Source organism: Podarcis cretensis (assembly GCF_951804945.1).
Source record: "Podarcis cretensis genome assembly, chromosome: 2".
Classification (NCBI taxonomy): Eukaryota; Metazoa; Chordata; class Lepidosauria; order Squamata; family Lacertidae; genus Podarcis; species Podarcis cretensis.
Genome location: NC_137171.1, coordinates 11,206,536 through 11,221,967, shown reverse-complemented (window position 1 = coordinate 11,221,967; position 15,432 = coordinate 11,206,536). Strand labels below are relative to the sequence as shown.

The 15,432-nt window shown below is 43.4% G+C and overlaps 3 protein-coding genes and 1 long non-coding RNA gene across 5 annotated transcripts in view; 3 read left to right on the top strand and 1 right to left on the bottom strand.

Annotated features, from left to right (window-relative positions):
* Window positions 1–1,808, top strand: part of HOXC4 (homeobox C4) — a 48,994-nt gene extending 47,186 nt beyond the window's left edge. For both annotated transcript variants that reach the window (XM_079966891.1, XM_079966890.1), the window contains one exon: window positions 587–1,808. In XM_079966891.1, coding sequence (XP_079823017.1) covers window positions 587–939 — 353 coding nt within the window. In that variant the 3' untranslated portion in view covers window positions 940–1,808. The remainder of the gene's footprint in view (window positions 1–586) is intronic.
* The window catches only part of LOC307210810, a 554,287-nt gene that overhangs the window by 156,293 nt on the left and 382,562 nt on the right, over window positions 1–15,432 (bottom strand). The window lies entirely within an intron of this gene.
* Window positions 1–15,432, top strand: part of HOXC5 (homeobox C5) — a 75,272-nt gene that overhangs the window by 29,017 nt on the left and 30,823 nt on the right. The window lies entirely within an intron of this gene.
* LOC307210706 (homeobox protein Hox-D3-like) overlaps window positions 11,995–15,432 on the top strand; it is a 93,191-nt gene continuing 89,753 nt past the window's right edge. The window contains exon 1 of the mRNA XM_079966847.1: window positions 11,995–12,157. Coding sequence (XP_079822973.1) covers window positions 12,142–12,157 — 16 coding nt within the window. The 5' untranslated portion in view covers window positions 11,995–12,141. The remainder of the gene's footprint in view (window positions 12,158–15,432) is intronic.

Here is a 15,432-nt window from a genome sequence, read left to right as displayed (position 1 = left end):
GTAAGTGCGAGAGAGGGAGAGAGAGAGTATGTGTGTTTTTCTCCCCTTCACACCATGCTTGCAAGCTCTCTCTCTCTCTCTCTCCCCTCTCACTCACTCACTCTTCTCCCTCTCTCGCTCCTTCTTTTTCCCATCTCCTCCTTTGCCTTCAACGAGAGTCTTTGGGTTAGCACAATTGAGCTGGATTTACGACTCCGAGTGGGTAATTACACCCACCATAAATTTTATAGCCAAGCTAGTCTGGGCAGCCCCAGCCATGTGGTTCGTTCTGTTATGTATGTGTGAAACTCCAAAAGGCTTCGCGAGGGGTGCATAAATAATTCAGGCTCTTTTCAAGCCAGGGAAACCCCTTCTTATTAGAAGAGAAAGTCTTGGGTTCTTTATAACCCATTTAGCTGATGACTTTTTTCTCTCTCTCCCCTCTCTCCTCTCCCCCCCTTTCTCTCGCTATCTCCCCCTCTCTCTTTCCCCTGAGCCACTGGAGATCTGTCTTTCTCTCCCTGTGCATCTCTCTCTCCGCTCTCCTTCCCCTGCCTTTCTCTCTGTCTCTGTATTCATGCTCATCTTTGGGTGTTTTTCCCCCCAGTGAACCCCAATTACAATGGAGGCGAGCCCAAACGATCCAGGACTGCCTACACCAGACAGCAGGTCTTGGAATTGGAAAAAGAGTTCCACTATAATAGATACCTGACGAGGCGGAGGCGCATCGAAATCGCCCACTCCCTGTGTCTCTCGGAGAGGCAGATCAAGATTTGGTTTCAGAACAGGCGGATGAAATGGAAAAAAGACCACAGGCTGCCCAATACCAAAGTGAGATCTACGGCTCCTACCAATTCTTCCACCAGTTCCATTCCTGCTTCTTCCAACGCGGTTGCTAGCGAAGAACATTCGCAAAGCTCATCTCAGGACCAACGAGCAGAGGATATTACAAGGTTATAAACAAACAAACAAAAAAAAGCAAAAGCAAAACAAACAAACAAATACCCCCATTAAAAAATGACTCTGATTATTTATAGAATCTAATATATATCTATATATTTTGGTTCTTTTTTTTCCTCGTAGTTTTTCCCGTGCTTAAATATATTAAGAAGAAAAAAAGAGAGAGGGGAAAAAAAAACCCACACACAAAAGAATGAGGTCTTCCGCAAAGATCTCAAGCTTTAGGTGCATGTATTATTAGCATGAGAGGTCAGGTGAAATACCTGCTGGTTTTGTTTTGTTTTTTTAAAACGCAATTTTCAGGGTTTTATTTATTTTTTAAAAAGGGAAGGAGTGGAAGGATGAGCTATGTGTGTCTGTGTGTGTCTGTCTGTGTGTCTCTGTGCGTGTATGTTGGGGTGGGGAACACAATGTTCTGTTTTAGATGAAAAATCGGGGCATATGCTAATAATTACACAGGCAAGGGAAGAATGTAGTTATTTTGCTCTGTGCGTTTACAAATGGAGAACAAAAAAAAATGGACCATTGAAGGCTTTTTTCCTTCCTTTTTTTGGTATAAATGTAGGAGAAAGATTTTTTTTAATTAAAAAAACAAGGGGGAAAAACAGCACAGGAGCTAATAGTAGCTGGTAAACTTACGGTTTATTTCAATGTGAAGGACTCAAAGGAAGAGAGAGAGGAAGCGAGCCAGCGAGAAAGTTGGAAGGAAAAGTCAGTAGGTAGATTTTTTCCCCCCGTTTTGTCGTGGTTCTTTGTGTTTTTTGGACATGATTTGACATGAACATTGTAAACTTGCAATAAAAGAGTTTCAGTGTATATGTGAAAGTCCCCTTGTTCAATAAAAACCAGTGAGTGTGACACAGATTTGACTTTGGAATGTCTGGTGAGTTATTTTTCTTCTTTGCTTCATACTATATAGGGAAAACGTGGGGGAGGGGGTGGAAACGTGTGACACTGATTTCTTGAGCTGTGGATTCTTTCTCAGCTAAGTTTAAGAGCTTGGGTTGGTTGTTTTTTTTGTTCTTTAAATACAAGGCTACCAGCACCTTAGTGCATGTCACTGAAGTCAATGGCAAATCTCCCATTGATTTTAGGGACTGTGGCTTGCACCCTCTGTACCCTGTGACATCACAGCATGTTTGACCTCAGATTCTACTAGGAAGTCCTAGCCTTGGGAGGTGTAAATGTGCATTTTAGTAGAAGACCTGTCCATAGAAATCAGGCTTTGTGTTGCTGTTGTTTCTTTTTTTTTTTTAATGCATCTGTCCTTTCCTGTATTTGAGCTCCTATCCATTTCTTTAGTAATAGTAATAATAATAAAAATATTGGAGCTTTATTTACCCCTCCTTCTACTGCCTGTATAGCTAACAAGCCCTTATTCCAGTACGTTGAATAAATGCTTAACATTGTCACTGTTGTAGGTATTTTATAGAGATGGATAATAGAGAATTCAGGATTTGTTTACATCCCCGAGGGAAGTAGAAAGGGTGGCTGGGAAGAGTGTAATACAGATGTGTTTGCACAGTGAGAACTTTTAGTATGTACTATGCTTATATGTGTGGATAGGTAGATAGACAGACAGCCAGATTAGCAAGTTCCTTTTACAACTCTCATTTTTTTTACTGTCCTCGCCTCAAAGTGGCAAAGCATGTGACTGACCTGTGCTTTCGTTTATACCTCTCTTAGAGGCTTGTTTAATGTTGTTTGGTTGTATTTCATAAATATTCTAGCACCCCAAACTAGAAACCAGTTAGTCTGAAGTAGCAGGATCTAGTCCAATTTATTTGCTATTGATTTCAATGAAATTTCAGGCGCCTTTAATAGACTACTTACACAGAACTAAGTTGTGGGTTGAGCTGTATTGCAGTTCCCTGTTATGGGTATCAGTAAACAGCCAGGCAACTATATTCTGTAGGTGGAAGCAGAAGTTCTGAAAAGTGGCAGGGGGGTTGAAGGGGAGTTGGTTCCGTCACTTTATCTTGCCCCCTCCCTCAGTTATCAAGACAAGCAGATCTTTTCAGCACCCATGATAGAAGGAAGAGGCAGGGAGGTACGAAGTGATTGACAAGTTACAGATTATGGGAGCGATCTACATCTCATTCAAGTTAATGCAGAACTTCTATTGATTTTAAGCAGGCCAGAATTACACATAGTGGCTGTAATCCAGATCAGTTTAGAAGCTAATGGTCCAAGTGTCATGGGTATCAACCAATCAGGATGACTCTTCTCTGCCTGTTAGTAGTATTCCTTTGAAGAAACTCCATCTCCTTTTGCATAGTATGAAATAAATCCATTCATTAACATAATAGCTGGTCATAAACCTTTAACAGTGTTTTCACAATTCCAGTTTTTCGAAGCAAGCGAGGGGAATGTTGAGTGTGTATGTTAGCAATTGCTTCGAATGTTTTCTTATCACTCTTGGGCCTGCTTGTTCACCCTTACTACATTAGGTCAAGTGAGGGGAAACAGGAATCTCACTCACTTATTTTAGAGAATACCTTTACTGAACGTAGTGGGATTTACTTCCGAGTAAGCATGCATAAGATAGGGGTGCAAGTTAAATCTCTCAGGTGTCTGTCTGCTTGTTTATCTGCCCTTCTGTTATACATACAGACTTAGTCTCCCTACTCTCTTGCTGGGGCAAGATAAAAGAGAACAGCAACCAGTCTCTCTCTCCCCCCCCCCATGGTTTTTACACACCCACACAAACACAAGCACTCTGTGCATATAAATGGTAAAGAGAACAAAGGGAGGGGGTAATCCTAACCTAGGACTAATGGTGCTGCCAACTGAATGGCCATATGTTGCAAAGCTGATCTTCAAACTCTGACACACACACACACACACACACACACACACGTGTGAAATTTACAATGGCTTCTACTGGTAGTGACTTGGTAAACTATGTGTGGGTGTGTAGCTGTGCTAAACTTTTTTTTTTTTTTTAAGTTTCACACCCACACACCCTGCCTGCAGAACTTGATAAATTATAACCAAGTGTCTATGAGAGAATCAGGATGAATATGACAGGACTTTGTGTTGCGTGCATTCTCTGTGTCTGCCTAGGAAGCCCGGAAAAGGAGGCATCAATCACATTTGCAACTGTATAGTTTGCATATTCAGTTAAAAATGCCAGCAAACTCTCAGTAACTTCATATTTAAATATATGACCATATATTCCTTTCCACGGTTCTCTACTCGCCCCCAACTTTATTTTATTTATTTTCCTTCAGTGTTTACTTTCTGCAATCTTGTCACCCTCCTGTTTTGTTTTGTTTTTGTTTCTGGTTTAATAATTCAGATTTCTTCAGCATCTGATTTGGCCTTTAGACTTGGCCATGACACAATTCTTCTAGGGTAGGGAGATTATGAATGAATTATAAAGGCAGGCAGCAGGGGCAAAAGAAACGGGGGGGGGGAGGTGATGAGATACAGCCTGCCCCACCGTCTCTCTTCACCCATTTTGCTCTTTCTCTCCCCATTCTTTTTTTTAAAGCTTTTTGACGCCTCCATGTTGAGAGCCTGAAAGCTACTTTATTGAAGTTCGGGTAAAGGGGGGTGGTGGAAAGTAGGTTCACCCAGAGGACAACTTTTCTACGCCAGCAGTTTTATTCTAGCCACTCAGGCTGACCTCCGAGCCCCCAGTGACCTGCTTAAGTCTCCCAACGTGTACCTTCTCTGCGCCCTACACACATTTAAAGGCATCGCCACTGTTTGGACTTTTTTTTTTTTAAATTACCATAGTAATAGAAGGCCGGGTGGGTGGGGAGGGCGGCCGGGAGAGAGTGAGGGTTTGGGCAGATTCAATGCGTGTTATCTCATTGTGTTGTCACCAAAATAACCCCAGAGAAAAGAAGGCAGGGTGAAGTTTCGGCCAAGCCTCCCTTCTCATTTTCCCGCCTTCCCATAGCTTGGAAGATTTCCCAGCTGGCTATCCTATGGCAAGAGCGAAGCTCCCCACGCCAAGTAAGTTTCCTTTAAAAGTTTTTCTTTTTCTTTTAAAGCAGTTTAAAAACGCATAGCTATGATGGCGACGATGGTTGCTTCTTCTTCTTCTTCTTTTTAAAAAAATGTCTCCTTTAATGGAAAGGGGTAAAGTGGGGGAATCTGCTAGTCTATTCAGGTGCTACCAGGCGCTCTTGATGGTTTCTGTAGGGACAGCTCAAAAGAGCTACATTTCCTCTGGCACGTAGGAACTGAAAAAGAAAAGTTGTGAGGGATCAATGTTCTCTGTTGCTGGCTGTTCCACACTATGCCTCGAAGGATAGAACGGGTGGTGGTGGTAGAAAGCCTATCGTCACACCACCAGTAGCATGGTTGGTCTTTCCATAGGCTCCTCTTTCAAACCTGATGGATTTGATGTTCAGTGCTCCTAGGTCTCCTGGGGAGGTCAAGACTCCAGTCTTGGCAGGGCTTTCCAGGAAATCGCTCCCCGCTCCACCGAATGGATGGATCGCCTCTTGATATCAAAGTCTGTGCTCCTTCCTTGCCCCCACTTGGGGCATGGCACCAAGGGGCTGGGCTCCTCTACTCCTCTCGAATGGCATCGATTTCGCTATTAAATCATGCCCGGATTATTGTTCTTCACTTATCTTCTTGAGCCAAAAGAAGAAGAAGGAGAAGTCAGGCGAAAGGTGAGAATGTTTGTGGAGGGGGTGTCATAAGCTCCTTGGAGCCTAGAGACTTGCTCGGGAGCGCTCCAGTGAGTCCCTGACGCCCAGTTTGTATGAAGTCACACTGATTATAAGTTGTATTTCTTCTTTTTTAATGGATGAGTGAATAAATAAATAAATAAATAAAGTAAGTTTTGGTGATGGAAACCAATGCTTCTTCTAACAGCAAGGAAGCAGCAGTGGAGGAAACACTTCACAGGGGCTTCGGTGGCCATGAAATAATGCGTTAGAAAAATTCTCTCCCTCCCTCCCCCCCCCACGATGGGCAATGGGACTTCCAAGAGGCCAAGGGTGGTGGTGATGGCGGTGTAGACGCTGTGTTCCCCATTCCCTTTTATTTCCAGTGGCTTCAAATATTGTTTGGAGAGGTAATTCTCTGAAAAGGGGCAATTGCAAAACAAACAAACAAAAAAACAAAAAAACCTTATTAAAAAACTGGATGGGATGTTTTCAACTTAAGACACAATTACATGTGTGCGCTTAAACCCCCCACAACCCCCCTCTCCATTCTCCCTCTCAACAAGCCCGCCCCCCCCCGCAGTGCTATAGGATAAGGTACAGTGGCTTAGCTCCCTAAGCTGCCAGTTAGCAAATTATGTATCAGGATTTTTCCAGTCTCTTATCTTCTCTAGTTTCCCTCTTTTTCTTTCTGTCTCTCTCTCTTGTCTCTCTCCATGCAGTTCATATGAGAGAGAGAGAGAGAGAAATGTTCAAGTACGCTGTTTAATTGTAATTAAAAGACAAACATTCCGCCAGGGTTAAATGAATGAGTTACGGGTTTCTAACCATAACTGCCAGCAGCTCCAACATGTAACTTATATTTATTGTGGTCTCGTATATCATTATCCAGAGATATAGTTTTATGTACTTCCTAATCTGTCGCCTTGATTTATTTTGATGGGCAAGGTACCAAACCAAACATTTTGGGACTTTAGTGAAAGACTAGTATTTCCTTGCAAACAGCAACCACCCTTCTGTTAATGGCATCAGCAATTTCTGGCAAAGGCCACTTTCTTTGTTTTCTTTTTTCCTTTTTCTATATGTTAAAAAAGCGTACTTAACAACAACCAAGAGCCAAATGTTGATGCTGGTTGGTTTCCTTTGTGGAAAAGCATATGTATTAGCTCTGAGGATTTATGCAAGAATGAGGCTTCAGAAAACAAAGCATGATATTTATTTAGGAGATCCAATACAGACATGCAAAAGGAAGCATTCTCTCTCTCTCAACCACTATATTCTCTCTCTCTCTCTCTCTCTCTCTCTCTCTCTCTCTCACACACACACACACTTTCAGTATATATTTGTGTGTGTGTGTGTGTTTGCTTATATATGCCCCACTTTTTCTCAGCATAGTGAAGTTCCTTCTCAATCTACCCTCCATCTTGTTATTCTGGATTCCCCTGCTTTCACCCTTTAAGAAGGAAGGAAGGAAAACTTGCAGCTTAAATGCCAAAATATACATCTGCTTAGTAGTATTTATCATTCTTTTAAAAATGAGCAAGACCAAACGCATCCCCTTGAAGTCAATGGGAAAACTCGCCTTGATTGGTGTGGATTGCGCCCACTAATTGAATGATATATCTTCAAAAGCAATGAAACAATATATAATACAGTGCTTATATAGGTCGCTACAGTGTGCATAGGGCTATTTAATGAGACACATACACCTTGAAAGAACCTAGTCCATCAGATGCAGAAAGATGCACACATACACACACATTGTTGGCACTACTAGGCAGGGTAATGGAGAAACACAGTTTATGGCTATCCCAGTTATGTGTACTTGCCTCATGTGAGTGCCTCACAAGACCAGAGTTGTCTAGAGCAGCAGTGGGCATATGTAGGTTCCTAAGATCTACTTGGCCTTTTCTGAACTTGATCTCCAAGATCTACCTAGCAGAGCCATGTGCAAAATAAACACAGGATTAAAGAACAGGTGTGCCTCTGGACACATTCTGAGTCTAGAAATTGGTTTTCAGCTTCAGAATTCAACTGAGATCATAGTCTTGACACGCAAAGGCCTGCTCCTTTCTTCAACCTAATTTAGGTAGCCAAAGTCATTTTGTTGCTGCTACTGTTAAAATATTGAGAATCAGAAAGCCACACTTAGCTACCCTGAAAATCAAACAAATCTCTACCCTTTGCCCATCCATGATCTAGAGATCCAGTGGTTCAAACAATAGAACGTTCAGAACCCAAGAGTTGCCTAACAGGGCTGAACCATAATGCATCTAATCCAGAGGCCAAAATTACGTTTGAAATTTGTGAAAATTACATTTGTGAAGCATATTTGGTGTAGGACTATAGCTGAGTGGTAGTGCACATTCTTTGCAGTTGGAAGTCTACAGGTTCAATCCCTAGCACCTCTAGATAGGGATGAGAAAGCCCACTGTGTGAATCCAGGAAGCCACTGCCTGCCCATTTGTGTGAACAAGTATTGATGGTCTGATGGTATAAGGCAGCTTCCTATGTTACTGGCATATTGTATTCAGCAATATACTGCTCCTGTTCATGGAGTTTCCACATTAGCTACATTGTGACCAATAGCTATTGATGCATACCCTCCCCATGAATGTATCCTCTTGTTTTAAAAGCCCACCTAATCTAGTGGCCCTTCCCCCATTTTATGGAGGCCTGAGTTCCATATTACGTCCTTTTGATTGTCCTGAAGTGACACAAATCCACTTTTTCTGGGTTCCAGTATTATGAGAGAAGGAAAACAAAGAAGTCTCTACCCACCCTCTTGACACTGTCCATAAACCTTATAAACCTGTAAAATCATGAAAGGTCCGAATTCCCCATCCCTCTCTTCCCAGAAACAATAAGATACTAAAGGGGTGAGGATGAGCAGTGGAAAAAACACAAGTTAATGCAATTTGTATGGGTTCTTTTCTATCCCATCCCACATTTGCAGGCCTTCATAAACCAAACCATTGCCTTTACTTGTTAGCACCAGATGAAGAATTCTTCTAAGAGGGAGACAACTCAGAAGAAGAAGAGAGAGAGACCAATATAATTATTATTTTGAATTTAGGTTCTCCCCCATTTTAAGAACAGTAGCACATTCTTTTATGAATGTGTTCCTTTTCCTTTGGGGATGCATGTGTGTGCGCGCGTGCACACACACAATATCACAACACTGGCATTTCATGAAATGCCAGTGTTGTGATGACAGCTTAGTGTGGACATTTATTCTGGTGCCTCCTGCCAAATCCTCCCAGCTAGCACTTCTCCCTCATAAGAATATGCCATCTTTTTTATACCTTGCTTGTTATAACCGAGTACCCAGAGTTACCAGGCTGGTCGCCGGTGCTAGAGAAGCTAGAATGCTGAGCTTTGATTGAACCCTATATGTCTGATTCGGTTGCGGGATGGCGATTCTTCTGTTCACCCTTCACCACCCATTTATGGCGAGTTTTCTGGATATTAGCCGACCGATCCCGAAGCAGTACCTACTTCCTGTGAGTTTAGGATCCTTGCGCGCCCTCCTTCACCATGATGGGACCAATCGTAAAGGCAGAGTATCCTGTGCATGCTTGATCGGGCTTTGGTGGTCGCCTGCCAGGCTCACATTGACTTGGGAGAGACGCGAAGTGACTGACGACAAAAGGCATTGCTGAAAACAACAGCAAGCCTCGCCAAGAGAGTTTTGATAAGAAAAGGGCGATTACTAGAATTTTAGATTAAAGGCTTCTTAGCCTGCCAGAGCCAAATATTATACCAGTGAAGAGGGCATTGATTCCAAGTTCTCCCAAAACATGGGCAAGGCAAATTACCCTCCCCCCTTTTCAGTGCCCTCCGGTGTTTCTTACCTACGTGGGGATGCCGCTACTGACACCACCCGACCCTCAGAGCGTTTCCTGGCCTCCATTAGCCCCTCCGCCCGCGGCCTATTTCCGAATGCTAAAGGGTGTCGTGCCCCAAACAAACTAGGCACCCCTAAAAACTACAGTTTTTTCTCTTCCATATAACAATAAGGCAGCCTTTAGGTTCCATAAGTAGCATAATGTTTAGGCTTTAAGATGCATCGTCACAAATAATTATTTCAACAGTTGAACCGAAAGACTGGAAGCATTCGGGCCCAACACAACTTTTGCAGACTCTTTCCTTCTTCTCTCTCGCTCTGAATGTACAATCTGGATTTATTAGCCGCTCCACATACACGGTCGTCTGCTATATGTGTGTGCAAGCGTTTGTGCATGATATATACATATATATATTATTGTATGCGTAGAATGTGCATGTCTACAACTGAAGTAAAACAGAATATTTATGTTTCCAAACGTCGGAATCATTTCGCTTTATGCATGCCTTCGAAAAGTGAGCAAGGATTTATAACCACCGTATATAGTCAGATCTGCCTATTTGTCTATCCGTCCATCTATGGCCCTTTGCTTAACATGCTTATAAAATGTGTCCATAAAGAGAGACACCTCCTCCACCACCATCTTTCATCAACCCAGCCAACACTGGCGTTATCATCCGCCCAGAAGGACGCAGCAGGCATCCGATCCCGCGGATTCAGCTCTGGCCCTACCAAGGGGCTAGAGGGGAGTTGCTTTCGAGCCTGACTTCCTCCTCAAATCCTCCCGAACGGCACCTCTAATAAATATTTAAAGAAGCCCTCCTAAAATGTTTACTCGCGAGTTTGCCTTTTCTGCTCAAAGTTAGGTCACGACCCCGAATTTGGACAGCAGAACAAAGAGAGGGTTGACGAGGGAACGCGCGTCTTGTTGTTGGGCAGCGACATCATCTCGGGGCGATTGTTTGGAGCAGCAGGTTAATTTACTTGTTTGGCAAGAACTCTAAAGTCTGGAAGCAGAACTTTTAGCCAGGGTCTGTCGTGATGGAGAGATGCCTGAAAATCCTCCCTTCTTTTGAGATTACTGAGAATGCTTGTGTATTTGTGTGTGTGTGTGTGTGTGTGTGTGTGTGTGTGTGTATGTATGTAATATTGTAGAAAGATAGGTATTTTTAAAAAAAAGAGAAGGAAGGGAAAGACCTACTTTAATTAATTAGTAGTTCTATCTGCAACTAACAAAAACCATCACATGGCATGGTTATAACAGAGTCACTGGACAGTTGGCTCTTGAACCTTTTATATAAAAGTCACTTTCACTAAAGTCATTGGGACTTACTACTAAGAATATTGAGGGACGGGGCACTGGTCACATTGGAGGGAACGATAGGGTTTTCTTCTGAGTAAACAGGGATAGGATCAGGTTGCACTTGCTTCTACTTGAGAGTAATACCCCGGTAGACCTCAAAGTTGATTCCGCTGATAGCAAGCAGGACCTGCTTGGGAATAAAATGTGGAGGATGTAACGCCTCCAAGGCTGTTCAGCTTTCGGGTCTTGGGATTGGGACATTGCACCCTGAATCCTAGTTAGATACAGGAGAGCGTGGACCGGGCAGTTCTGCAATTCTCCCAACACCTGCTCTAGCATACAACAAATGCCCCTTTATCGGATCAGGCTTACTCCCACGCAAGTGTGTGGAAGATTGCCGTTTTCATTTCCATTTGGTTTATAGTAGATTTGGGCTTTCTAGATCCATCGCATTTTATTTAAGACATGGCTGACTGCATCCTCAGACTTCCTTCGAAACATCTTGGCAGAAACAAGCCTACAAACCTAGACACCTTAACCTGGGAGTAAGTCCAGCCTCACTGAACTCAGCGGGTCTTACTTCCGAGTAACCATGGATCGGCTCCGGCTCTGCGTCCCTTGGAACTTACCTCCAAGGAAGTTTGGGGCAGGGTATACCAATCCACCATTCTGAATGGTTTGTAATGAGAAACGTGACATTATTTAAAATGGGTATGAAAGTCTAAGTCTCCTCTCAGGCTGTTCTGCAAGTCCTTGGTCTCCCTTAAGGTTGCATTCGGCTTATTAGATAGCTATAGCGTGCTCTTTAAAGGCTTCAGTCCTAAATCTTATTGAACCACATTGAACAGCCATAGGGTCGGACTGCAAGGGAACAGTCAGGTCATTCTGTGGGTCTTCCGTAGCACATGAAATGTGTGTCTGTGTTATTTAGATTGGATCCCTTCAAAATACACATGGTAATCTGCCTGCCTGCTATGGATAGTCATCACCAATTTGTCTCCCCAGTTTAAGAAATTGCAGTTTTCAGGCGATTCTCTCCCCACCCCACCCCGCCCCGCCACAAGTAGTGATTGCAATTGCATTTTGTTTCCATTTTGTTTCATTACATTTTCTAAAGCTTTGCGTTTGGGAATTTGCCTCTGCGTAAAAACTTCCAAAGGGAACAGATCCAAAAGCTGTTCAGAGTTGTATAAAATTTATTCAGCAGCTTTTTCTTTTTCTTTTTTTTCTTTTTTTAAAAAGTGCCAAGTTAACAGCTCTCTTTGCAAGGGCCTTTGCGAGCGACCGTATATCTTCCTCCTGTCTCTTGAAAGCGATCTCTGGGTATGGAGTTGCCTGGATTAGCCCCTGGCTCTGCGTGGAGCAGGCGCTATCTCGGAGGGGAGCAGAATGAAATGTGCTAAGCGGTTCAGATCCTGGGGATGAAAAGGAGTCTTGGTTTGTACACGTCTTTAATGGCTGGCAGTGTTTATTTCCAGAATAATTGGGGAGGGGGTGCTGGGCGGACGGGAAGGCTGTGTGTGAATTTGAAAGGGACGCTCCGGCAGCAGAAGCAAAAGAAGCGAAGTGAGGTTGCGATTCCAAGCGAGACTTATTCGGAAGAAAAAGTTGCTCTGTGAAATCGGAGGGGCAAAGTTATGGAAGTTTTGTCCTCAATGGGACGTTAACTACTAAGGGGGGGGGGGAAAGATAGGGGAACGATCCCTGACAGAAATAGGGGCCGATACTAGGAACTTCTACTCTGAAGTCCCGTCGACTTCAGTTGGACTCAACCTTCAATCAATTGTACCTTGCAGCGCAATCCTGTGTATGCCTACTCAGAAGTAAGTCTCCCTGAACTCAGAGAGGCTTACTCCCGGGTAAGTGGGCACAGGAGTTGCCGTCTTACTCGCTTTTAAAACTCTGTGATTTCAAGAGGAGGGGAGGGAACGTGGATCGATTTCTCCCGCTGAGACCCTATAAAACTTCAAAGGTGTTTAACCGCGGCTCTTAATGTTAGGAACAAGGTCATGCGTATGTATGTATGTATGTATGTATGTATAGATAGATAGATCGATAGATAGATATAAAAGTTTTTGACACACAGATCCACAATTCAGTAAAGCCTAAATCCTGGTTTCTCGCTTCCTCGGATTGCAGACCTCAACCTAACGCAAAGCTCGAGGGGTTTGGGGTTTCTGTGGATGGGGGGCAAGGAGTAATTAATGTTTGACTGATTAAAATCCTCATGTTGCGGCTTAGCTGGATTGTGGATCGCGCCGTTTGCAGAAAACACACAATATCTACCCGCCGCCGCACCACATTTCTGGGACCGACAGAAAGGTTGCATCACGCCGCGCGCTTTTAATCTTAGCAAGAATATGTAGAAAGCAATATATAAACATATTGAACAGCACGATCACTGAACGCAAATCGGTCTGAAGAGTCTCCTGCCCTATATATTTATATTGGACCAGATGGAGGAGCGCTGGAGAAGGTCACGGTTCTCCCTCCCTAGCCTCCCACCCCCACCCCGCTTTTCCAGGCTTGTTGTTAAGAAAGCGCCTTGTTGGTTTCTTCCACTAGATATTCTCCAACCACACCCGAAGAATTACGGCCGTTCTCGGGTGGTGGTGGTGGTGAGAATGTTTATTCTCCGAGGGCAAAAAGCACAGAGGCGCGTTTCTGAAACGTAAGCAGTTCTCTTCTATCTGGAAACCATCTTGCTGGGCACGAGACAACTTCTTCCTAAAATGGGTAGAAAAATAATAATCTCGGGATCCGCATCAGGATAGCTCACGGGGAGATAAATCACAAGAGGTTTGTGCTATTTGTGTGGGGCCGGGTGTGTGTCTATGTATGTTTACCTGTCGGTATCCATGGCTGCGTGCATTCGCTCCTCAGCGTGGATAATAGATGTTTCCCGGCCCAAACTCGGATTTCAGACATTCTGCACCTCAGTCCTCTTAACATGTTTCCTGGAAAGTAACCCCATTTATTTCTAGAGAACTTACTACTGGGTATGCGTGCATCCGGATCTTGAAGCAGAGTATTGTGGAAAAACCGCCCCTTTACTTTCCAGCGAGGCTTAGGCTGGACTCCTACACCAGCTTTACCTGGGAGTAAGCCCCATTAAACTTAGTGGGATTTGCTTCTAAGCAGGCGTTTGTTCCAATCGGTCTGGTTAGCACTGAGGTAGCCCTTCTCCCTGCTTGGAATGGAGCAGGATCATGGTCCTTGACTTACACGAGGCTGAAAGATGGTTATTAGATGGCATTGAAACCTATGAGATTCTACGGTGTTTAGGACAGGATTCCGCACTTTTAGCGTGATGGATCAGGCCGTGTGTATTTGGGGTTTCTTCAAACGTTATGTTAGGGTCGTCTCAGGACACGATCCACCCTGACTTAAGCATTTTAAGTTGCTTGGTGTCAATGCTGGAGTGAAACTCACTCAATGCCTAATTTTTCCTGCTTGAGCTCATTTCCTGATTGAGATAGTAGATATTCTAAGTTACTGTTATTATTTTAAAATGGACCCTCCCCTATATTTTTCACATAAGCTATTTCCACCCACCTCTGGGAAGAAGATAAAAGTGAGAGGTCGCCACTCCTGTGTATGTTTGCATCATTTTTACAGTAGTTTTCACCACAAATCTACCTTACCTGGCCTGGATCCAAGGAAACATATTATTTTTAAAAAATCGATCCAAAAATTTCTGCTTAAATGTATCAATCCGTGTGCTCAGTATTGCTGGAGGAGCATGGTCTATTTGTGTGGGTACTGTTGACTACATAGCATAGGTGCCCAAACTCAAAAGGGTATAAATATGTTTGTATGACATGATGTAATTGTGCCAGAGTGTCTGTACAGATGCCTGTTTGTATATATGTGTGTGCATCTCCACTGAAGGTCATTTATGCCTGTGTGTCTACTGTCTAGGTGTATATTTGAGGGCATAAACCTGCTAAATGAAAATAAATTGGGAGCTGCAGCTAATTCGTACATGATTAGAGCCCTAACTTGTTTGTGATTCTTCCTTCCTTTTGATTTTTAGATTGGATTGATTTGTTCATTTATTAAAATATGCATATATCACCTGTTAGGCCAGCATTTCAAGGAGGTGTACAGTAGTATCATAAAAGGCAATGTCCGTGTACCTATACCTATGCAATTTACATCAAGCCCAGTCAGTCAGGAAGAATACCTGGCATTCTACAGTTGCTTAGCAAAGAAATGACCATGGCCAGGCCAACAGTGTTGGTGTATCAGTGTTGGTGGCTGCCTTAGTTCTGGAGAGAGGCCATCCCAGAGTTTGGATGCCATGCAGAACAGGCCTTCTTGCTGGTTGTTGCCAGATGGCCACCTGCAGGCTGAGCCACAACCTGGAAGGCCTTTGATGATGATTTCTGTAACTGGGAATATCTGCATTGGTAACCTGGTCTCCAGCTGCTTAGGATCTTATACGGTAATATTAAAACCTTAAACCTAACCTAGGAGCAAACAGGTGCACTAGTAGGTATGTCTACCTGAGAGAGGCCAGCAAGGTACAAACATGCATTTTGTATTGTGCCTGTCTGTTACTGCTAGCTGGTATCACAACCATAGATACCACTTGTCACCACAATCCGAGGCATACTTTCTTAGATGTAAGCGGTTCCTACATGTACTACTATATCAACATTTGGTTAGCATGCATTTCTGATACATGTTAAGTGAAAGTGTGAACTGAC